The 24,143-nt window shown below is 40.3% G+C and overlaps 1 protein-coding gene across 1 annotated transcript; it reads right to left on the bottom strand.

Moving 5' to 3' along the window:
• Window positions 1-13,162: 13,162 nt before the first annotated feature.
• On the bottom strand, window positions 13,163-14,035 carry LOC104217797 (uncharacterized). Its single transcript, XM_009768126.2, has 2 exons — window positions 13,691-14,035; window positions 13,163-13,411 (listed from the first exon to the last, which is right to left on the bottom strand). The coding sequence occupies exons 1-2, from the start codon at window positions 14,033-14,035 to the stop codon at window positions 13,163-13,165; spliced, it is 594 nt and encodes a 197-aa protein (XP_009766428.2).
• Between the last annotated feature and the right edge of the window lie 10,108 nt (window positions 14,036-24,143).

Raw genomic sequence — 24,143 nt, forward strand, 5'->3', positions numbered from 1 at the left:
AAAAAGGGTTAGTTTATTTATTTCACTCTTGATTACCCGAACTACGTCGGTTTGATTCTCACCGGATGTGAGATACGTAGGCAACCCTCATCGGGCCCAACTTCCTGTTTCATTTTACCAATAATGATATACAACAAAATATATATATATATATATATATATATATATATATATATATATATATATATATATATATATATATATATATATATGCATATATTGTTTTTTTTTCTCAAAGATTTTTGGTTGGAACCAAAATAAAGATTTTTGCTTTCGCCTAAAAACACCTTAATAAATGTGCAGGATGAGCACAGGGCAAAATGAACCGTTCTCGGCCCTCAGCGAGGTCCCTCTACAACTCCACATGTGGTGGAATGACTTGGAAGCCGATAGCAAAGAGATAACGGGAAGAGTATTGGGAGGTTTTGTCGATTTGCTGAGTGTTAGGCCAAGGACAGATATTCTTGAAGCTCTAATACCATTTTGGGACCCAACCCGCAATGTATTCCGTTTCGTTGACTGTGAACTTTCACCAACACTGGAGGAAGTCGCCGGATATGCAGGATTGAATAGGAGGTTAAGAGGGCAATACCTACTTTCGCCAAGGCCGGTATCTCCGCATGCGTTTCTGGATCTGCTAAGCATCAGTCGAAAGATACAACATGATGATTTATCGAGAGGATGTTGTGATCTCCATTTTTTGTACCAGCGGTACGGAACTCCACAAGGTTTCGAGGAACCAAACCTTGGACTAACTCATGGCGGGAACAGAAACAAATGGGAAGCAAGACGTACTTTGGCTTTCATCACAGCATTCTTGGGGAGTCATGGTCTGTCCAAGGAAGGATAAAAAGATAGAGATAGGCCTTGTAGGGATGGCCGACGTTGCGATCAAAAGAACCGACAGCACTGTGGTTCCTTTGATTTTGTCCGAAATCTACCGAGCTTTGACTATATGCCGAGAAGGAGGCAAATTCTTTCAAGGTTGCAATCTGTTACTTCAGCTATGGATGCAAGAACACATCCATCACCGAGTAGGATACATGAACCACGGGTTGACCGAAAGGAATTGTATCAGCGGCTTCGAGAAGCGCATGACAGGCGCCAGATTTCCTAAAGGTGTCGAAGCATGGTTTACACGGTTAAGGTCAACAACAACTGACCAAATTGAATGGGCATTCGGTTGGTTGATTGATACTGAGGTGATCTACATGTCGGCTGAAGAATGTCATGTTCTCTTAATGGGACTTCGCAGCATCCAGCCATATGCTCCTCATCGGGTATTACGACAGTTGGGCAGGTTTCAAGTAATCCCTACTGATGAAGATCTGAGCAAGCATGCCTTGGAGCTGAGCCCGAGAGTCATATTTCCCGAGGGGAAGATTAGAAAGCTGTGGCACGAATGTAGATTCTTGGAACCCAAGACCATGGTGCGAGAACTAGCTAACGGTGAGGTAGACCCAAAGTACGATGCTTGGTTCGAAAGAAGGTTTCAGATTCGGCAGAGACCTGCTAAAAGAGCCCACGTCCAACAATTCACAGATGATTCACAGGAGCAATGGGGATGGTTAAAAAGGTAAGAAGGTTACCGGGCTAAAATCGGGAAGCTAAAACAACACGTTGAAAGGCTTGTATTTGAGAACAACGTGCAAGTCGCCTCGGAGCGAGGCGAAAAGAACAAGCTAGCCCAAGAGAACCAGACACTAAAGGCCCGCCTACGCCAAGCCAGCAAAAGTAACATTGACCGACAGAAACGTCGCTCCGACGAAAGATTGATAGCAAGTTTGAAAAATCAGGTCGTCCAAAGCCAAGAAGAATTAGAACAATCAGAAGCTCGCGTGGCAAGGATGAAGGTCAGATGGGCAAAATGTACAATGGCCCGGAGGCAGCGTCTGCAACAGGTCATAAGGGATTATGAAATGAGCATCGGGATATTAAGGGAAACGAACTCCACTCTACATGATCGGATCATCAAACAAGCACGAGATGCCCAGACCGACAGAAGACATTGTTACGATGTAATGGCCTGCATGGAAAGACAAATGGAGACGTTCCAGGATCGACTTGCTGACAGTGCTCAAGCACTGGGATTAAAGAACCGGCAAATAGAGCAATTGTTCGCTGAAAGGGACAACATTCGAGGAAGGATCGACGAGATTGGGCACTACATCTACATGAGATGCCTAGCATGCGAGCAAATGCCTCGGAAGACCCTCCTTGTTTCCATCATGGGCTGCGTCCACCGGATTATGAACGAGTTGAAGAGCTTGCAAAGGGACCTCACACCAAGGGCCGCGGAAAGGCCGAATGATGCCTCGCGGACCCCTAAGTTGGAAAATTAATCTTTGGCCGAGTCCTGTTTATTTGGCTTTGACGCTTTCCCATATGTTGTTTTCTTTTCTTTTAGTCAAATCAGGTTAAAAACTGTGGAGTCTGTACTATTGCTGTTCTTTGTTTGAAGTAATTTGTAATAGCAAAATTCTGAGAATGAATTTAATGATTCCAAAAGAATTTTGTGTTTCTTTACTTTATGGCAGAACTACGCCTGGTCTGATTCGCGCGGGGACGTGATACGTAGGCAATCCCCATAAGATTCGACCGCTTTTAATAAAGAAAGAAAAGAAAATACAAAAATAAAATAAAATAACAGAAAAGGGGACAAATGAGCAAACCGGGATGACGCATGCTGTTTGGAGAAAAGCATGTAGAAACGGTTAACTGCCTAGGAGCATTGCATCCTCTATGTGTTGAGATCAAATCTGTTAAACTCTAACGCTAACAAAGTTTGTTGTTGTCTGATCCAGACAGTTAGCTGTTAAAATAACTCTGGCAACACACCCTTACCAAACCAGATCCAAAGGACCGGTAGCAATAAGCATGACTACTTCAGAGAATAGTAACGAGGAAGAAAGACCGATGAGCCAGTTGTTAAAAGAAGCGATGGAAAAGATTGAAAGGATGGGACTAGAGATGAATGTAATGCAGCTAGCTTTATCAAAAGCACAAAAGAGCCTTGAGCCACTGGGGCGCATGCCGGAATACCCTCATTCCGGCCCTTCCACAAGCCTCCCAAATCCCCGTTATCATCAAGAAAGAAGCCCTCATGATTCCCAAGCTCCACCACCCCATCAACCTCTCCCAGCACCAAATATTCCCACTTTTGTGGGACCCACATCAGCCACCTTGCAAAGAACGACCAGTGAGCCATTGTTTCAGGCCCATGATACGCAATACTATCCCCCTGAGCCTACATTTCATGCACCCGAACCACAGGCCTACCATCCGCACTTGGAGGTACCGGTAGAGATTGAAAAGCCGGTTAAAGCCCCTGAACAGGATGAGGTATTGAGAAAGTTCAAAATCCTGGAGCAGTCCTTCAGGAACCTGCACGGATTGGGCAACCAAGTCAGCGTGGCTTACAAAGATCTATGCCCTTTCCCGGACGTCCAACTCCCGGCTGGGTTCAAGATGCCTAAGTTTGATTTATATGAAGGGCACGGTGATCCCATGGCACATTTGCGGGGATTCTGTAGCAAAATGAGAGGGGCAGGCGGCAAAGATGAGCTGCTAATAGCTTATTTCGGCCAAAGTCTGAGCGGATCTGCACTAGAATGGTATACCAGGCAGGATTCCAGTAGGTGGTACACTTGGGATGATCTGGCGCAGGCTTTCGCAGGTCATTTCCAGTACAATCTCGAGATAGTCCCTGACCGTCTCACATTATTGAGAACTGGGAAGAAACCCGGGGAAAGCTTTCGCGAGTTCGGGTTCCGCTGGAGAGAGCAAGCGGCCAGAGTCGATCCTCCCATGAGAGAGGGAGAGATGGTGGACTATTTCTTACAAACATTGGATCCAACCTACTTTGGTCACTTGGTGACAACGGTTGGAAAATCCTTCAACGAGGTGGTGAAGATCAGGGTCATGATAGAAGAGGGCCTGAGGTCTGACAAAATCTTGAATTATTCGACACTCAAGGCCACGACCCAAGCTATTTAGAGCGGCACCGGAGGTGCGTTGGGAAGAAGAAAGAAAGAAGAAATTACCACGATCGAGGCAGGCAGTTGGTCCAGGGCTGGCAAGCCACACTACAACCAACCCAGACCTCACAGGCCAAACTACCCATACAACCCACCACAACATTGCTATCCGCCTCGAGAACCACATTGTTCCGTACACCAAGCCCAGACATACACTCAACCTCCAGTCCGCCCGCAATGGCGTGCGCCGGCTCCCCAGAACACATATGCACCACCACAAAACACCTATCCTCCACCAGGGGCATATAGAAACCCTCCAGGGGCAGGCTTTCGAGGAAATCCAGCTACTAGGAATGACAGGCTGTAGAAACAGAGAACTTTCACTGAGTTGGGAGAAACCTACACCGCGTTGTTCCACAAATTGAGGCAATTGGGTTTGGTTAGTCCGGTCGAGACTCGAGGACCAAATCCCTCGCCCCAAAACTTGGACCAATCTGTGAGTACTGCTCAGGGATGTTGGGGCATGATACCGAAAAGTGTTGGAAATTGAGGCATGCCATACAGGATCTTATTGACACCAATAAGATCGAGGTCCAGACACCGGAGGCTCCTAACATCAACCAGAACCCACTGCCAGCGCACCACGAGACTCACATGATTGAGTTGGTGTATGAGGGAGGAGAGTTGAGAAAACCCTCACAAACAGTGATGATGATCCAGGCCGCTCCGAAAGAAGGACCGACCAGTGGAGGAACAGGGGTACAGTCGCAGAAAGAAGGCGTCAAGCCAGTGGTGATATTGGGAAAGAGCCCGTCCGCCATAACAAGCAAACCCGAGCCAAACAAGTTGGTAATATCAGGGATTCCGCCCACACCTGCAGTTGTGTTGAAGGGGGTATACAGGGAACTGGTCACTATAAAGCCTGTAGTCTAGCTACTGATGAGCGATAGCAAGGCTGTGCCCTGGAAATACGAGAAAGTGGTGGTGATGTACAAAGGAAAACAAGTGGAGGAAGTCAGTTGTGAAGCGCAAGGGCTGACTCGATCAGGACGGTGTTTCGCTCCGGTGGAGCTAAGAAGAACCAACCCAGCTGCAACCAAGAAACCTGTGTCCGAAGAAGAGGCTGAGGAGTTCTTGAGGAAGATGAAAGTGCAGGACTACTCCGTGGTCGAACAGCTGAGGAAAACACCGGCCCAGATCTCGCTGCTGTCATTACTAATCCATTCTGAGGAGCATCGTCGGGCCCTGATGAAGATATTGAACGAAGCTCACGTGCCCAACAAGATTTCTGTAAACCACCTAGAAACCATTGTCAACAAGATTTTCGAGGTGAACAGGGTAACATTCTCAGACGATGACCTACCGGTGGAAGGTATGGAGCACAATAAAGCTCTCTACCTAACTGTCAAATGTGAAAACTCGGTAGTTACTCGGGTATTGGTGGATAACGGTTCAAGTGCCAACATTTGTCCATTATCCACTCTAAACCAGTTAAAGATCGATCACGGAAGAATTCACAAGAATAGCATCTGCGTCCGAGGGTTTGACAGAAATGGAACGGCTACTGTGGGGGATATTGTACTTGAATTGACCATCGGCCCAGTCCTGTTTACCATGGAATTCCAGGTGTTAGATGCCACAGTATCTTATAACCTTTTGTTAGGACGACTGTGGATTCACGCTGCCAAAGCAGTGCCTTCCACCCTGCATCAGATGGTTAAGTTCGAGTGGGATAGACAAGAGGTCGTACTGCACGGCGAAGACACGACGTGCACCATGGGTGGCGCCATTGTGCCATTCATAGAGACCGATGATGACAAAGGTCCTTGGGTCTACCAGATTTTCGATACAATGTCAGCAAACAAGATTTCTGAGGAGGAGATCCTCCAGTACCCTAGGGTAGCTCCCGCAACAATAATGATGGTATCGGAAATGCTGGGCAACGGGTTTGTGCCGGGAAAAGGCCTGGGAGTCGAGCTTCAGGGGATTGTCCAACCTGTCTCCCTGCCCAAGAACTTGGAAACCTTCGGTTTGGGGTTCAAACCAACTACGGCAGATAGGAAGCAAGCGCGAAAGATGAAGAAGAGAGTTTGGTTTCTGCCCAAGCCGGTGCCACGTCTTTCAAGATCTTTTGTCAGAGCAAGCGCCAAAGGGCCACCGGTCCCAAAGATTCTAGGACCATTGATTGGTATGGATGGGGACCTGAATCAGAGTTTCGAGAGGCTATTCGTTGATGTCAGTATGGTAGAAGCTGGAGAAGGGTCCAGCAGAACAGAGATACAGTTTGTGGGGCTTGAGGCCAAAACCAACAATTGGACAGTTACTCCTCTTCCTGTCCGAGGGGAGTCTTGGTAGTAGGCTTTGATTTATGTTTTGTTTGTTTTGTTTTGTTCGGATTATTCCAGGGTGTAATCCAAATTTTACTTTTGTTTTGTAAAAGTGTGAACCCTTTTATCCCGCAAGTTTAATAAAGTTCTCTTCTTTTGTCCCATTTTAATTTTGTTTTGTTCTTTTTCTTTCTGAACAGTTCTCTTTTTACTGGTTCTAATGACATGGCATGCACAGCGGATCTTCGACCTAGTCTAATAAATCAATCTGAATCCGACTCAATGATGCAAGAGGTCGTTTGTGATGATGAATCTGAATGTGACGAAGGTGAAGCCTTCGAAGAGATAAACCGAGAACTGTGCCAATTTGAAGAAAAAACCAAACCTAACCTAAATGACACTGAGGCTGTGAATCTAGGAGACGCTGATAATGTCCGAGAAACCAAAATCAACATCCATATTGAGCCGAATGTCATGGAAGAATTGATCAAAACCCTCGTGGAATTCAAAGATGTTTTTGCTTGGCCATATGATGATATGCCAGGATTAATCACCAATTTGGTGGTTCACAAATTACCCACTAACCCGGCATACCCTCCGGTCAAGCAAAAACTAAGTAAATTTAAAACAGAAATGAGTGTAAAGATCAAAGAAGAGGTGATTAAGCAGTTGCAGGCGAAGGTCATTCGGGTCACCCGATATCCCGAGTGGTTGGCCAATGTGGTACCAGTTCCAAAGAAGGATGGGAAAATCAGGGTGTGCGTCGACTACCGCAATCTCAACAAAGCAAGTCCCAAGGACAATTTTCCATTACCCAACATCCATATCTTGATCGATAATTGCGCTGGGCGCGAGATTGGATCATTTGTGGATTGCTATGCGGGTTATCATCAGATCCTAATGGACGAGGAAGATGCGGAAAAGACAGCATTTATCACGCCATGGGGAACTTACTGCTATCGGGTAATGTCGTTCGAACTAAAGAATGCCGGGGAAATGTACATGCGAGCAATGACTGCTGTGTTTCATGACATGATACACAAAGAAATCGAGGTGTACGTCGATGATGTGATCATAAAGTCTTGGCGTCAGGAAGACCATGTAGCAGACCTAAGGAGATTCTTCCAAAGACTCCGAAGGTATGATATCAAGCTTAACCCGGCCAAATGCGCATTCGGGGTTCCATTAGGAAAGTTGTTAGGATTCATCGTCAGTCGACGGGGGATTGAGTTAGACCCATCCAAAATCGAATCCATCCGAGATTTGCCACCGCCAAAGAACAAAACAGAGGTAATGAGTTTGCTGGGTAGACTCAATTACATCAGCAGGTTCATCGCTCAACTCACAGCAACTTGTGAGCCCATATTTCGGCTGCTGAAAAAGGATGCTGCGGTAAGTTGGACGGCAGAGTGTCAAGAGGCTTTCGACCAAATCAAAGGGTATCTGTCTAATCCACCCGTATTGGTCCCGCCTAAGCCAGGGAAGCCCTTAATTCTTTATCTAACGGTCCTGGAAAATTCATTTGGTTGTGTACTGGGGCAACATGATGACACAGGAAGGAAGGAGCAGGCCATCTACTATCTTAGCAAGAAATTCACAGTATATGAAGTCAAGTACACTCAACTCGAGAAAACATGCTGCGCCCTAACTTGGGTAGCTCAGAAGTTGAAACACTACCTGTCCTCGTATACTACTTATCTCATATCCCGTTTGGACCCATTGAAGTATATCTTTCAGAAACCTATGCCCACAGGGAGGTTGGCAAAATGGCAAATTCTGCTCACAGAGTTCGATATCGTCTATGTGACGAGGACAGCCATGAAAGCCCAGGCGTTGGCCGACCATTTGGCAGAGAATCCCGTTGATGAAAAATACGAGCCTTTAAGAACGTATTTTACTGACGAAGAAGTGATGCATACAAATGAGCTGGCATTACCCGAGGAACCGGGTTGGAAGCTTTTATTCAATGGAGCTGCAAACGTGAAAGGGGTTGGAATAGGAGCAGTGCTCATTTCTGAAACAGGACGCCATTATCCTGTTACGGCTCAACTACGCTTCTATTGCACCAACATTATGGCCGAGTATGAAGCTTGCATTCTAGGTCTGCGATTGGCTGCGGACATGGATGTCCAAGACGTCTTGGTCTTGGGAGACTCGGACCTCTTGGTACATCAGATTCAGGGTGAATGGGAAACGCGGGATCTGAAACTCATACCATATCGACAATGCTTGCACGATCTGAGCAAACGATTTCGATCAGTAAAATTCAAACATATCCCGAGGGTTCATAACGAGGTTGCGGATGCATTGGCCACCTTAGGAACCCTAGCCGCCCCATTTCCCCTCACCATTAATCCCGGCGGCAAGGACGCCGGTGACCCCCACTTTAACACCCTAGGGCCGTCTCACCACCCTAAACATAGATCTGTTGTTCTTTTGTTTCGAATCAAACCCTAGGTTCTCGAATCTTCAGTTGAAGATTCGAGCAAAATTCGATCTACACCGATCTACCCCAGGTTCATACCAGACACCCCCCTAACCTCCCCCACGACCAAACCATGCCTGGTTTGGTCCGAATCTAACCAGGGAAACCCAAAATCCAAATCTGCCCTCTAGGAACCTTAGGAGTCCTCATGTCCGATCTGTGTCAGATGAACCAGATGATTAGGGTCTAATGGACCTTAATCGAAGTGTTTTCGTTATAGAACACTTCGATTAAAGTCCATTCAACCCCAAGAAAGGTCGATTTCAAATCCGAGCTGGGGTTTTTTGATTTTTTCAAGGTTTTATGGTAATTTTTGTTTTATTTATCAGTTTATTTGGTCTGCTGTAATTGAATGTCTATTCATATGTCCAAAAATTCTGTTTAATTTATGTTATTGAATTTTTGTTGACTATTGTTGTCCACCTTGCCCAGACCTCTGTACTTGGCCAAGTTCTTTCCCTTTACTGATTGTGTGCATGTGTGTAAGCTGTACAATCGATTGAACTTAAATTTGATTAATTAGTTCCCCGGCACCACTTTTGCTTAGTCAATAAAATTTGAACCGCATGATGATACTGTTGGATTGCTGATCATTGGCCCTTGGTTGTATATGTTATAACTAGTATAGCCGATTCGATTAGTGTCGTCGATTAGTTTCAACTATTTGAATAAGAACAATTTGATTTGTTTCCTGCTGAAACTTTGTTTGAGTCAAATTAGAAACTGAGTGTTGTTTGTGTTTGTTTGGTGTGAATCAGAAACATTTATAAGTTTAGTTTGTGATTTCAGTTCAGCTTGAGCTCTGAGTTGCTAGCATGTGCACCATAATGTTTTAATAATTAGAACAAATAGGATAGCATGGGCTGTCAGGCCATGGGCAGCCTGGCCAAACCTTTGTTTAGTTTAATAAGTGGATTAAAAGGGGCTGTCAGGTATTATCATGGGAGGTTTCTACTTTTAAAAAAAATGAGTGGAAAAACAGCAGAAAAGGGGGGGGGGGGTTCTGAGTTGTCCAACAGACTATAAAGGTCTGATGCTAGGCTATAAAAGAGGCAGAACTTCATTTAGAACGGGGGGATTTTTGAGCCTGAGAGAGGGTTTTCTTAGAAAAGCTGAAAGAAAGAAACAAAAAGAAATCTCAGAACATTGTAACAAGACACTGTCTGAAAACTGCATAAGAGTTTAAGCTGGCCAAGCTGTCTTGGCCAATTGTTGTTGGTTATTTGCCGAACTGTGTGTGATTGTTAAATTGCTGGTGCTGTTACATTCAATATTCTGGGCTTCCTGCTGTTTTTCTACTCTGTTTCTGGGATTTGTCTGTTTGATGCTCGATCACCTGTGGGCTGCATAGTCGTTGCTGGTTGTTGTTGCTGTGTTGTTGCTAGTTGTTGTTGTTGTTGGTTGCCTGCTGCTGATACTCTTTCTCTTCCTCTTCTTATTATCCTAACATCCAGGTACACATTCTAAATTCACTGATGTAATGATGGGTTTGGAGCTGAATAAGGGCATAAAGAGTGTTGTAGTCTAAACATCAATGTGCTTACCTTTATTCTGCTACTTGTAGTTTAGAATATTTGTGTGTTCAACATTTAAAGTCTGGCTTTCAAACTATGTAATAAAACAGTTTTCAGTTCATAAGGAATTTAGTCTGGCAATCTGTTGTTGTATATAAATCAGGAAGAAGCTAGTTTGAATAGTAACGATTATCGGCCAATAATGGTTTCACATAGGGTCTGTTGAATTGAAATGCATTAAGCACATTAGCTTTACCTTAACTCATCAGTTGGTAATGCACAATTCGAATGCACTAGGCAATCTGGGTTAAAGCAAAAAGGAAAAATCGTGTAGTCAAACATGTAGTAATATCACATTAAGTTAGATATGTTCGTTTCAAATGCCTCGTTTTCAAGTATCAAGCATGCAAGGAGTAATTAACTGAACCTCGTCTGTATGCCCGTCAATGAATAAAGCCGAATATGTCTAATCTCTTCGCCTAAAATAATCTGCTTCGATATCATTGTACGCTAATCTCATGCTTCAATTTTTCCTTGAATAATAGAATAGAGAACAAAAGCAACATTTTTTTTGTACAAACTCCGTTGCGATTTTCCATTTGTATCAACCGTAAACTAATAATTAATAAGCTACATTTTTCAGCATGTAAATAATTAAGAAAGTTTTCTTTTATTTTAGAGACAAACCTAATAGAAGAAATGTAGTCACTGTAGGTCTGTCCTTTTAAAATAAAATGAGACGAGCCTCGCCAAATAAAATGCACAGATTGCGGGGCCCTCACAAAAATGTATGCTTTAATTACTTAGAACTCGGGATCGGCCATTTAGCAAAGTCCCACGGCCTTACCTAGAAATAATAATACGCTAATCGCTTTATGCGCGTATTTTAGTAATCTTACCTTCTTAAACTCGGGTGTGCATTTCATGCGACCCAAACTCAAAATCCTAAAATATTGAGTAATGTTCCGGATCGCGGGTGCATTTCATGTGACGCAATCCAAAGACATGTTTTAAACGACGTTCACTTTCCTTTTTTTTTTTAAAAAAAATATATGATAAAAGCGGTAAAAAGCTAAAATTTGCACATAAGTACATATTTGTATAAAATCAGATAATCAAGCCGAATATAACAGTTGAGCGACCGTGCTAGAACCACGGAATTCGGGAATGCCTAACACCTTCTCCCGGGTTAACAGAATTCCTTATCCGGATTTCTGGTACGCAGACTGTAATATGGAGTCATTCTTTTCCTCGATTCGGGATTAAAATTGGTGACTTGGGACACCCTAAATCTCCCAAGTGGCGACTCTGAAATAAATAAACGAATCCCATTTCGATTGTCCTTTAATTGGAAAAAAACTCCCTTGTACCCCCGCGGGTGCGGAAAAAGGAGGTGTGACAGATACCACAACAAAAAGAAGGATCACTGTAACAAAAATCTTCTTTCTTTCTATACATTTAACCCTTTTTTCTGATCGTTTAGTGAATATTGACATTTTTATCTTTTGCAGGGATTGTATGTATTTGTTGCTGCCTTTGCAGAGTATGTTAGTATTGGAGAATTATCAATTCCGCCAGAAGACCTTTCTGATAGTGACCGACACCGTATACGCTATGGAGCGCTACTTTGGGACTATGCTAGAAAGAAGCAGGAGCATGGGGCAATTAATGATGAGGTGACAGGCAAATTGGCAAGGAGGAAAGTTGCACTAGCTTTGAATCAGAAAACACGAGTCCAGAGGAAGAAGAAGTAGTTGTAATGTTTTGTATGGAACATGTAGTACAATTGTTTAATTGATGCTAGCTTATAAGAAAGATTGTAGACAAGTTTTTGAACAATTTATTCTGTTTTAATTGTAGCAGACTTGCGCTACAATTATAGTAGTCTTTGTTTCTTTTTTCTTATCCAGTATTGTAGTTCAAATGGATACATTCTGTTGGGTTTATATTCACTTGTTGAATCTTTACAGTACTTGATCTTCATTATTTTTAGCATATAAATCTTTTCCAACTGAATTTTTATACAGTTATTCTGTCAACAAAAAAATATATAGTTATTTTGTTGGTTTTTTGTAGATAATGTCTAAAAGTCAGTAACTAAACATTTTGTTGCTTTTAAATTCAATTTGTTGAATGTATAAAGTACCTCATCTACATTATTTTCACCATATAGCTTCTTTCTACCTGAATTTTAATCTAGCTATTATGTCAGCTACAAATATTGTAGATTTTTTGTAGCTATATTTGTATATAATTTGTAGATTATATTTAACAATGTGTTTTGTTTCTTTTATATTCATTTTTTGAATGTAAACAATACTTCATCTACAATATTTTAAGTTTTTAACTACTCTCCTACTGATTTATAATGTACATACTCTGTAAATTCCAGATAATATATTTTTTTTGTAGTTTTATTGTAGATAAACTATAAAAACACATTAATAACTATGTAAAGTATTCCATAAATAGTAAAAACGTTCTAGATTATATATATAGAAACCATTCATAAACAAATCAATCTATGAAAGTATTGTCTCAATACAGAAAAATCCTAACTAACTACATTATGATCTTAAAAAACACCAACAATTACACATCAAAATCTGTTATCCAGAACTAACCAATAGGTTTTATGAAATATTCTGTTAACTACATAAAATTTTATTTCTTTTTGGGTGCATTCTTGCAAGATCTTTTGTTATGCTCTTCTCCTCCGCAGTTTCCGCATGAAACCTTGTACTTCTTTGAATTTATTTCATCATATGTTTTGTATCTTTCTTTTTGAAGTCTTCCTGGCTGTCTTTTCCCTCCTTTTGGTGGATTTACTACTTCTTCAATTATATGTTGTAGCACATTTCATTTGCTTTCATCAGACAGGGGATTTACTGGTATTTCATAAGTACGCAAGAGGTTCGCCCTTGTGTAATAAGGAGAATAATATTGTTCAAAAGACTCATCCCTGTGTCTTAAAGCAGCTAAAGCATGTGGACAAAGTAGTTCATCAAGCTGGAATTGCCCACAACTACATCTCTTGTTTTCAAGACAAACATTATAACGCCTCACACCATCTATTACTATATGGATGTAGTCTGTTAAATCCCTCACCTACGAGTACATTACAAACAAAAAAACAATTCATATACGGTTAAAATCAAACTATATACAAAATATCTACATTGTCCTGTTTAAATTAATTTGATTCAATAAATAATCAGATCTTATTCTAAGCTTGTGCGACAATGTTCTGTTGTCATCCAACTCTTTGTTGAATTTGTACCCAAGGTATGTGAATGTACCCTTTGCTTTCAATAACTTTTATTTCATCCAACGCTCAAGAAGGGTCCTCATATACTGTAATAGTTCTACTATCGGCAGCTCTCTTACATATTTTGTTACAGCATTCAACGACTCTGCAATGTTTGATGTCATAGTCCAAGTTCTATTCACCGTAGCGTGTACTCGATACCATTTATGATAGCCAATATCGAATAAGTATGCTTTAACACGGGAGTCAATCTCCTCAATCTTTGACATCCTTTTATTAAATTCATCAAGGGTGTATGACCATGCCGCGACAAAGTATAATTCACTTAACTTAAGATGACCCTTCTTGAACATTGCCCATATATTTGTCCAAATATGCCACATGCAAGAATAATGTGGCATGCCGGGATAAACAATAGATGTTGCTTTCAAGATACTCTCATTCCGATCCGAAACAACACGCATATTTGGTCTTTCACCATACGCGAGTTTGAATTGCTCAAAAAACTACTTCCATGATGTGTCATTCTCTGAATCAACAACAGCATATGCCAATGGTAATATGGTGCCTACATTATGTGGCAAGAAACAATTAATTGGCTACAGGAAAAATGCAGAAAAAGACAAATATATATACAAACTACAACTTTTCTACAATATACCTACAATTAATTTGCAAGTACTACAAAAAACATACAAACTACAATATTTCTACAATAAAACTTCAGTACCTGTTGCATCCACTGTACTGGCTATTAGCATTATTCCCATGTATGCTGACTTTAAAAAGGTCCCATCAACTACTACAACTGGCCTACAATATTTCCAACCACTGATTGACGTACAAATCGCAACAAATACATACACGAAGCAGTCATCGTCGGCCTTCTTCAATTTAACTACAGACCCTGGATAAGTCTTCTCTAGAATATACAAATAACTAGGCAATTTGCTGTAGGAGTCAGCATGATGACCTCTCAAAAATTGTAAAGCCTTTTCCTTTGCTCTCCAGGCTTGCATGTAGGTTAGATTCATGCCGTGTTCAGACAACATGTCAAATTGTATGTCTTTTGGTGTGTAAATTGTCTTAGGATCAAAATATTATGGAATAACCATGCTACCAACTACCATGGCAGTAGGTTTGCGTTGTATGAATGTATTGTCCATTAAAGAGCATGTGTGCTGGCTGTCAAAATTTCTAACCTTAAACATTGCAGAATCATTTATGCTAGTTGCCTTGAAGTGCCATGTATAGTTTTCACCAACACCTATCAACCAGTAGCTACAAAATAAATACATTTTAAATAATGGTTTAAAATTTAGATTTAAAAAGAACAAAAATTGTTTTAGCTTAAATGATCACATTATACAATCTATATACAACATAACTACAATTCAACTACAATTCTGTTACACATTATCACAAGGAAAACCTGAAGAAGTAAAAAATTACAAATAAACTACAAAATTAAAAAAAAAATCTTTGACTATTCATATGTTCATACCTTCTAGCACTAGATCTTTTAACCCTGAATTGGAACTTGTGCAGGACAAAATAGTGCTTCATTGCAGTTGCAAATGTTTCCTTGTCTTAGTATACTTGTCCTACTTCAATAGAACTTGGTGTACTATCTGTTATTATTATACTTTCATATTCCTCTATAACAGGAGATGTTGGCATATCAAGTAACTTTAGTATTCCAGACGAACCTGTTTAACCAAAAATCTGAGTCTTTGATCAAAACTAGAAATAAAGAGAAATTCGGGTTACTGATAATCTGGAGACAAAAATAATAGAAGATTTATGAGAATAATAAAGTAATAAGTAGTTTTGTATTTCAGTGTAATCTCAATAATAATTCGTGTCCTTACAGATGTTGAGTCCTTCTCCTTTTATAGTTGATTCTAGGAGAAGATGTGATGCCTTTGTCTTAATGAGGCAATTATGAGCAATAAATGACATTTAAAAGAAACGTTACACAATCATTTCTATTTAATTCAGATTCTCTAACGTATTTGATATTTAATGCTGTATTTAGACTCTTTTACGTCATCAGGTTCGTATCTTCAACTTCTTCCGATCTTTGATCTTTAAATGACTCGAATAGGTACGAGACTCGTACCTATTTTAGTAACGGTCCACACCTATGTTGCTTTCTTTTCCCCATATCTATTGTCGCCCGTGTCTCTTGGCTATTTATTGCGTTTTGACCTTTTGACCAGTCCACGTGCCATGACACGTCATCTTCAATATTCAGACTCAGTTTTTTCCCAATACAGATAGTCCCCCCACTTTCCATTTATTTATCAATTAAATATTTGGGAAGTGGATCTTCACGAAAAAGGAATTTTTGCCGTAATTAATGCTATGTCAGTACTGACGCTTCAATTGTCTTTTCTATTTAATGCTCTGCACACGTGTCACCTTCTGATATGTATGTAATTCTACAGCCTTTTTCCAAAGCTTCTTCATCCCCTCTATTTACGAAGTGAACGTTGCCTTTATTATAGGCTTTCCATCATTACGCTTTTTTGTTTGACGGTCGCTGTTATACACATATTTAACCCTTTTTCCCTTTGTCTTCTTCTTCATAAACCCTTAATAGATATTTTACTCTTTACTTTTGTTCCTTTCTCCTTTAGTTCATCCTTTCTATGCAATGGCATCTCCGAATCCTAACCCTAAGAGAATCCCAATTCATGATAGCTTCCCCAACGCCCCTGTAAGACATAGAATAGGTAGAGGTGGCAGACTTCATAGCCTAGGATCCGTTCGTGGGGGTTCCTCTGGTTCTATCACTCCTTCTTCTAGTTTTAGCACTATTTCTAGAGGTTCTATTACTAAGAAATCCTCTTCTAAAGGTAAAGAACTTTCTGAGCCTCTTCAAGAGCCTTTAGTTGAGGAAATAGTACCCAATGACTTGTCCTTTGAGAATGATAGGAAATCTCTTCGTGATCAAGTTGTTAATTTAGAGAAAGCTGACACTTTTCCTTGTCTAATCACTAAACCTTTGATTTCTATTGTTCGAAAAGATTGCAACTGGAGAAGTGATCTTCGTATAGTGATCCCTAATCCAAACCAAAGAATATCTTCCTTTTGGATTGTATTTTCTTTTGTTTATACTTATCCCTTCACTTTAGGATTTAATCCTGCTATTGACCCGGTTATACTTGATTTCTGTCGCTTTTTCAAAATTTGCTTGGGACAAATTGGCCCCCTGGTATGGAGAGCAGTGGCTTGTTTGAGATATTTGTCTGTAAAAGCCAATGTTAGCTTTACCTTCCCCCACCTTATTCATCTTTACCACTCCAAATTATTCTGCCATGGGGTTTTTACTTTAACTGCAAGAAGTAAAAGGGTGTTGGTAAGCCCTGAAGATGACAAGGATCGTGGGTGGTACACTCATTATGCCGCTGTTCGCACAGTTGATTTAGTGGGTAAAACAAATATCCTCTTCCCTGAGAAGTGGAACTTTGCACGTAAGTTCTTTTTTACTTACCGTACCTATCTTTAAGAATTTCAATTTCTCTTATAATTTCGTCTCTTTTTGCTTTTCTATAGCAACTATGGGAGATGTGGAACCCGTTCCTAATTTTTGTGGTTGGGTAGATTCAATCATGAAAGTCGTGCCTATGGAGGCAAGAACTTGGAAATTCATTTCCAATTTACATGGTTGGAAAGTAAAACTCAAGGTATGCATCCCTTTATGCTTTTTTTATGTTAAGTCCCTTCTTGTTTCTAACCTTTTTTTTCATACTTCTTTTTGTCAGGATTTGCTATTCGAGGAATGACAGCTGAAGTAGCTATTGCCCTTCGAGCCTCTTCTGGTACTTCACTCTCTTTGGAGAGAACTCAAGCTACGCTATAAAAGAGGAAAGTTGTACAAGAGGATTCTGAGAATGATGAAGATGAAGACACCTCTTTAATAGCTAGACCAAGAGTTAGGAGACGCATCGTTTCCGAGGATGAAGCTGAAGTTACCCCTGTCCGTGCCTCTCTTACCGAACCTGTTCGCATTCCTTCTGATGATGAAACCACTCCTAGGGACACCAATGAGTCTATTCAATGCCTCTTTGTTAGTGGTTTTGAAAGTGGAGAACTAGGTCCAGTTTTAGATGAAGTTCCTTTTTCTTCCTCTGTTCCTCCGTTGGTTTCAAGTGCTTCCTTGTCCATTCTATCTGTTCCTGCTCCCTTATCTATTTCTGTTCCCTTGCTTGTCTCTTCTTCCTTACCTGCTTCGAGTCCTTCGACTCCTATTATTTTCACTTCTTCTACCGCTCCTCCTTCTATAGCTCCCCCTCCCTCTGTTCAACATGCAAAGGAGGGTTCCAGTAGCAGAAGCTTGGCTATGAGGAGCGTTACACTTGAAGTTCCTGCTAATAACAGTCTTTTAAGGAAGTCTGGTGGAGCAGATGCCTGGCTTAGGCCTTTAATTGGAGATATTGATAAGAAGAAGATGAGCAGTCACAGTTGCTTAACTCTGGTGAATGACATAGTTCATTCTACTTTGAAGGTATTTTCTTTCTACTTACTAACAAGCTTATTTTTATTTCTAAATTCTCACTTCTATGAGTTGTCTCTGTAGGCTAACTTCATTGGTACAGAATTGATGGGAAGAATTTCCCTTCTGGAAAAGAAAACTCGTGAGTCTGAAAAGTCTATCCACGAGGCTGAGGAAATAGCCAAGAGAGCCCAGCTAGAAGCAGATAATTGGAAAGAGCAGTTTGAGAATGCTCAGGGAACCATAGAAGAATTGCAAGAGAGTAGAAATCACCCGGAGCAGCAAAAGCGAAGTCTGACTTCTGAGCTAGCAGTTGCCAAAGCTTCTTCAAGTCAATTTGAAAAAGACAAGGAGCGCCTTGAATGTTTCTTTTCAGAACAATTATCAAAGTCAAGTGAAGAAATCAGAGAACTTAAGGCACTCTTGGACAAGAAAGAAGAATATGCAGGAGAATTAGTGCAGAACTTGACTCAAGTTCAAGCTGATTTAAAGATCTCCTCTGACAAACTACATGCCTTAGAAAGTTCCCATGCCTCCCTTGAAGCTTCCCTTGATTCTCATTTAGCTGAACATCAAGTGTTAAAGAATGATCTTGCTATGTGGGAAAGGGAGTATGGACTTCTTGAGGAGAAGTTTGATTTAGAGGTGAGTTGGGCTTTCTTAAACTCTCGTCGTGATGCTTTAATGGAGGCCAGTCAAGAAAACTTTGACTTAGACTCAGAGTTGGCCAAAGTTTTAGAGACCATTGAAAGAACCCAACAATCATTTGACTTTCCATCTCCGGCAATTGAAGCTCCTGTGGCTAAGGAACCTGTAAATGACGAAGCCGTTGTTGTGGCAGTTGAAGTTGAAGATGTTGCAATTCCAGCTTCCGAGGGTGAAATTTCTACGACTCAGTCTATGGAAGCTGAAACTTCTGTGACTCTTGCTCCCCTCGTTGAAGCTAACACTTCAAGCCCAGTTGAAACCACTCCTGTTGCTGCTTCTTCAGAAGTTGTCACCATGCCTGTGGCTGTTTCTGAAAATGAAATTAATATTGCAACTTCTGACGTGCCAACCCCTTCAGTGACTAGTTAAATTTCCAGATTTTGTTTTTACTTTCTTTGTTGGATGATGATTTTATCCCTTAATTATTTTTTAAGGGATTTTTTGGTGAAAGTCCCCAGTTATCATAATGGGGTATTTGTATAAACTTTTTTGTTGACTAAGTTCTTACTTAGTCTTTTTAATTATATCAAGAAGTTTGTTAGTACTTCAATGTGCTCTATTCTTGCTTTTTTCCTTATCTACTTAGGACTTATAGAATAGTTTAGCATTTTTATCCTTTGAAAATGCTTTATGATTCTCCTCATGACTTATTAACATGAGGTTTATAAAAGAGGGCCCTTTTATATATCGACACTTAATGAAGAAGACGTCTCAACTTCATAATGGTGTTATAATACGATGAAGGAAATAGGAACACACATGTTTTGTATGAAACTACTTTGACAAGTTTCTATTCATGAACTTGGACAAGCTTTTGAATATTACATGTATTGAGATACATCTATAACTTTCTCGTAACTGTTTTTCTTGCAACAGATTTTTATAAAGTAAATACTTTTCAACAAGGTTTTTCCTTATAACCTGCTTCAATACATAGTCATGACCCTATCTTAATGTATTAGGAAGGGTTTGAGAGGTGATTCCGTTGTTCTCATGGGAAAGAACACTACGATGAATGTTTTGCATCTTCCTTTGTTTTGATAGGAAAGAACACAATGATGAATGCTGAGGTTCCGTAACTTCTGCTCGATACTTGTTTCAATTTACGTCTCCATCTTACCGTACGTATTTGTGTACATTATGCAGTCCCCCAAGTGTTTGAGTGCTGAAGTATGAAGCCTCGAGCACTTGTTTGTTTCTCACAATTTGGTCCTTTTTCCTGAAAACAGAAAAACATACGGGACTCGGAGGTGCGATTAAAGATGAAGACTGCCTAACCTGTGTGTATTTCCATCAGATTAATTTGTAACCCTGGGCTGGGAATTTTAGAATATTCCATTTTGCCGTGCAGGTCGTGACTCGTCATTTGGAATGAGTTAGGGTTTTTGCCTAGCATCTAAAATCGTTAGTAAAATTTTAACAATTCAAAGAAAAATTCTAATACAGTGATACCTGATTGTAGGTACTTTCTCAGAAATAATATCGCTTTAGGTGGACAACATTCCAATGCGAGGGTAGAACCTTGCCATCCATTGTCTCCAACTCGTATGCTCCTTTTCCCGCAATGTCATGAACTCTGTAGGGTCCTTCCCATGTTGGACTTAGCTTTCCTGAATTAGCAACTTTTGTAGATTGGAACACCTTTTTAAGCACGAAGTCCCCAATTTTAAAGAATCTGAGGCGTGCTTTCCTGTTATAATACCGTTCAATTACTTGCTTTTGTGCTGCCATCCTTATTAGTGCAACTTCTCTTCTTCCTTCGAGAAAATCAAGATTCACCCGCATCTCTTCATCATTTGATTCCTCCGTTGCTTGAACGTACCGTGTGCTTGGTTCTCCTATTTCAACTGGAATTAAAGCCTCCGCACCATAAACCATTGAAAAGGGTGTTTCTCCCGTGCTTGTTTTTGTCGTTGTACGATAAGCCCATAATACTCCAGGTAATACCTCAAGCCAATTACCTTTTGAATCCTGTAACCTTTTCTTCAAATTGTTGATAATGACCTTGTTTGTGGATTTCGCTTGTCCATTACCCACTGAATGGTATGGTGTAGATGTTATCCTTTTAATTTGCCAACTTTGAAAAAATTCAGTGATTTGAGCTCCTATGAATTGCGGGCCGCTGTCACATATGATTTCCTTTGGTGCTCCAAAACGGCATATTATATTTCTCCAAATGAAGTCTTTAACTTCCTTCTATCGTACCTGTTTAAATGCTCCTGCTTCTACCCATTTAGTAAAATAATCTGTAAGTACAAGTAGAAATTTCACCTGACCTTTTGCTTGTGGAAATGGACCTACGATATCTATTCCCCATTTCATAAAGGGTCACGGGGCTATAACATGGTGCAATAGCTCAGATGGTTTATGCATATTATTGCCGTATCTTTGACATTTATCACACTTCGACATGAAACCGTTTGCTTTTTCTTCCATTTTAGGCCAATAATACCCTGCTCGAATCAGCGTTTTTACCAGCGACCTCCCTCTTGCGTGATTTCCACAATGTCCTTCATGTACCTCTCTCATCACATATTCTATTTGGGAAGGTCCGAGACATCTTGTTAATGGTCCACCGAACATCTTTCGATAAAGATTTCCTTGATGTAAACAATAACGAGCAGCTTTTTTGCGAAGTGCATAAGCTTTTCTTTTGTCAGCAGGCACGGTTACGCGCTGTAAAAAAGCAATAATTTCGTTTCTCCAATCCCATGTTAAATGATTAAAATTTACCTCGTTCTCATCAGGTTCGAGAACAGAATGAAATAAATGTACGACTGAAGCATTTGCGTCGTTTGCTACATCTGCTGCAGATGCGAGATTAGCTAAAGCATCTGCCTCCACATTCTCATCTCTTGGGATCTGCATTACTTTCCAAGTTTGGAATTGCTTTATTAGTTCCCGTACCTTTTCGAGATAGTCTTGCATTCGTGTCTCCCTGGCTGTATAAGTCCCCAGCATTTGATTGACCACGAGTTGAGAATCACTCTTGATTATAATCTGTGTTATGCCGAGTTCTCGTGCCAATTCTAGACCTGCAATTACAACCTCATACCCTGCTTCATTGTTAGTTATAGAATGACATTTTATAGTCTGTCTAATAGTCTCACCTGTAGGTGGTATGAGAACTATCCCTAGGCCTGCTCCTTTTACATTAGACGAACCATCAGTGAATAAAATCCAAGTCCCCGGGTTTGCACCATTAAAAACTTGTAATTCTTTTTCTGCTTCTAAATGCATCCCCTGGCTAAAATCAGCTACGAAATCGGCTAATACTTGAGATTTTATAGCAGTCCTAGGTTGATAAATGATTTCGTATTCACTTAATTCTATAGCCCATTTTGCTAACCTCCCTGACAATTCATGTTTATGCAAAATATTCCGTAATGGAAAAGCAGTAACTACAACAATGGGATGACATTGAAAATAAGGTCTTAATTTTCTAGATGCCATGATCAAAGCTAATGCTAATTTTTCTAGTTGTGGATATCGTGTTTCAACATCTAATAAAGACTTGCTTATATAGGAGATTGTTTACCTTGGTCCTCACGGACTAAAACAGCACTTACCGCAACTTCTGGCACAGCCAAATAGATGAATAGCTTTTCTCCTTCTTTTGGTTTTGCCAATAATGGTGGATTTGACAAGTAGGCTTTTAAATTTCTAAGGTCTTGTTGGCAATCTTCGTTCCACTCAAAATGATCTTGCTTTTTGAGTGCGGAGAAAAATTTAAAGCATTTTTCTGAAGATTTGGGAATAAATCTCCCCAAAGCTGCAATTCTTCCCGTTAGCCTTTGGACTTCTTTTTTACTCGTAAGGATATCAGGGATCTCCTCTATTGCTTTGATCTGAGAAGGATTTACCTCAATACCACGGTTAGAAACGAGAAAGCCCAAAAATTTGCCTGAGGCAACCCCAAATGCACATTTTTCTGGATTGAGTTTCATATTAAATTTTCGTAAAATTTCAAATGTAACAGATAAATGAGAAATATGATCATGAGAATAATGGGTTTTGACGAGCATATCGTCTATATATACCTCCATGGTTTTTCCTAAATGTTCTTGGAATATTTTGGTGACCAACATTTGATAGGTTGCTCCAGCATTTTTGAGACCAAAGGGAATTACTTTATAACAGTAAGTCCCCCTGTCTGTGATGAAAGAAGTTTTTTCTTCGTCACTGGGGTCCATTTTAATTTGGTTGTACCCCGAATATGCATCTAAAAAACTCAAAAGTTCATGTCCTGCAGTTGCATCAATTAACTGATCTATATGCGGTAAAGGGAAAGAATCTTTTGGGCAGGCTTTGTTAAGATCTGTATAATCCACGCAAACCCGCCATTTACCGTTTTTCTTAGGTATAACCATTGTGTTTTCTAACCAATTAGGGTACTTTACCTCGTGTATTGACCCAATTTTTAATAGCTTTTGGACATCATCTTGAATCACCTGATTTTTGAAAGCTCCTTGCTTTCTTTTCTTTTGCTTTACTGGTGTGAAGGATGAGTCTTCATTTAGTTTGTGAGTCATCACATCCGGCGGTATCCCTGTCATATCAGCATGGGACCAAGCAAAACAGTCCACGTTAGCTTTTAAAAATTCAATCAACATACCTCGCATATCTGAGCTTAAATTGGCTCCAACATAAACCTTCCGTTTAGGCCATTGCCCAAATAATATCACATCCTCGAGCTCTTCAATTGTTGTTTTGATATTTTCATTCTCTTCAGGTTCCTGAATTGTATCAAGTCTCGAGTCTAAATCTGTCTTTTCTTGTTCGGTTGAGGTTTGATCCTTGATACCTTCAACTGTTTCCTATAATTGCTATTTTTTTTATTTACGGTGCTCGTATCTGTTACAGCGTTGATACTCCTAGCTGTCTGCTGATCCCCACGAATTTGGAAAATTCTCCACAGTGATGGAAATTTAATAACTTGATGTAGAGTTGATGGGACAGCATCCATGTCATGGATCCAAGGTCTCCCCATGATCATATTGTAAGCCATTTCCATATCTACTACCTGAAATTTAGTTTCTTTAACAACACCTGCAGCAAAAGTTGTTAGAATTACCTCTCCTTTTGTTACCACACTTGAATTGTCGAACCCGGATAGGGTATGCGCCTTAGGTATCATTTTGTCTTCAGCTTGCATTTCACGTAATACCCTTAATAGTATAATATTCACGGAACTTCCTAGATAAATCAAAACTCGTTTTACATTAGTATTATATACAAGTAAAGATATTACCAGTGCGTCATTATGTGGGGTCATTACTCCTTCGGTATCTGCATCATCGAAAGAAATACTTTCGTTTTCTAAAACCTGCCGTACCCATTTACTGTGTGTTATCATTACTTTA

The sequence above is a fragment of the Nicotiana sylvestris genome, chromosome 4, assembly GCF_000393655.2.
Source record: "Nicotiana sylvestris chromosome 4, ASM39365v2, whole genome shotgun sequence".
In the NCBI taxonomy this organism is placed as follows: domain Eukaryota; kingdom Viridiplantae; phylum Streptophyta; class Magnoliopsida; order Solanales; family Solanaceae; genus Nicotiana; species Nicotiana sylvestris.

Bases quoted from the DNA above. Each gene is read 5' to 3' on its own strand.
- LOC104217797 (XM_009768126.2), bottom strand. From the start codon at position 14,035: ATGCGTGTTGTTTCGGATCGGAATGAGAGTATCTTGAAAGCAACATCT. The intron at 13,412-13,690 runs GTAAGAGAGCTG...ATGTACTCGTAG, and splicing joins TGAATGCTGTAACAAAATAT to GTGAGGGATTTAACAGACTA.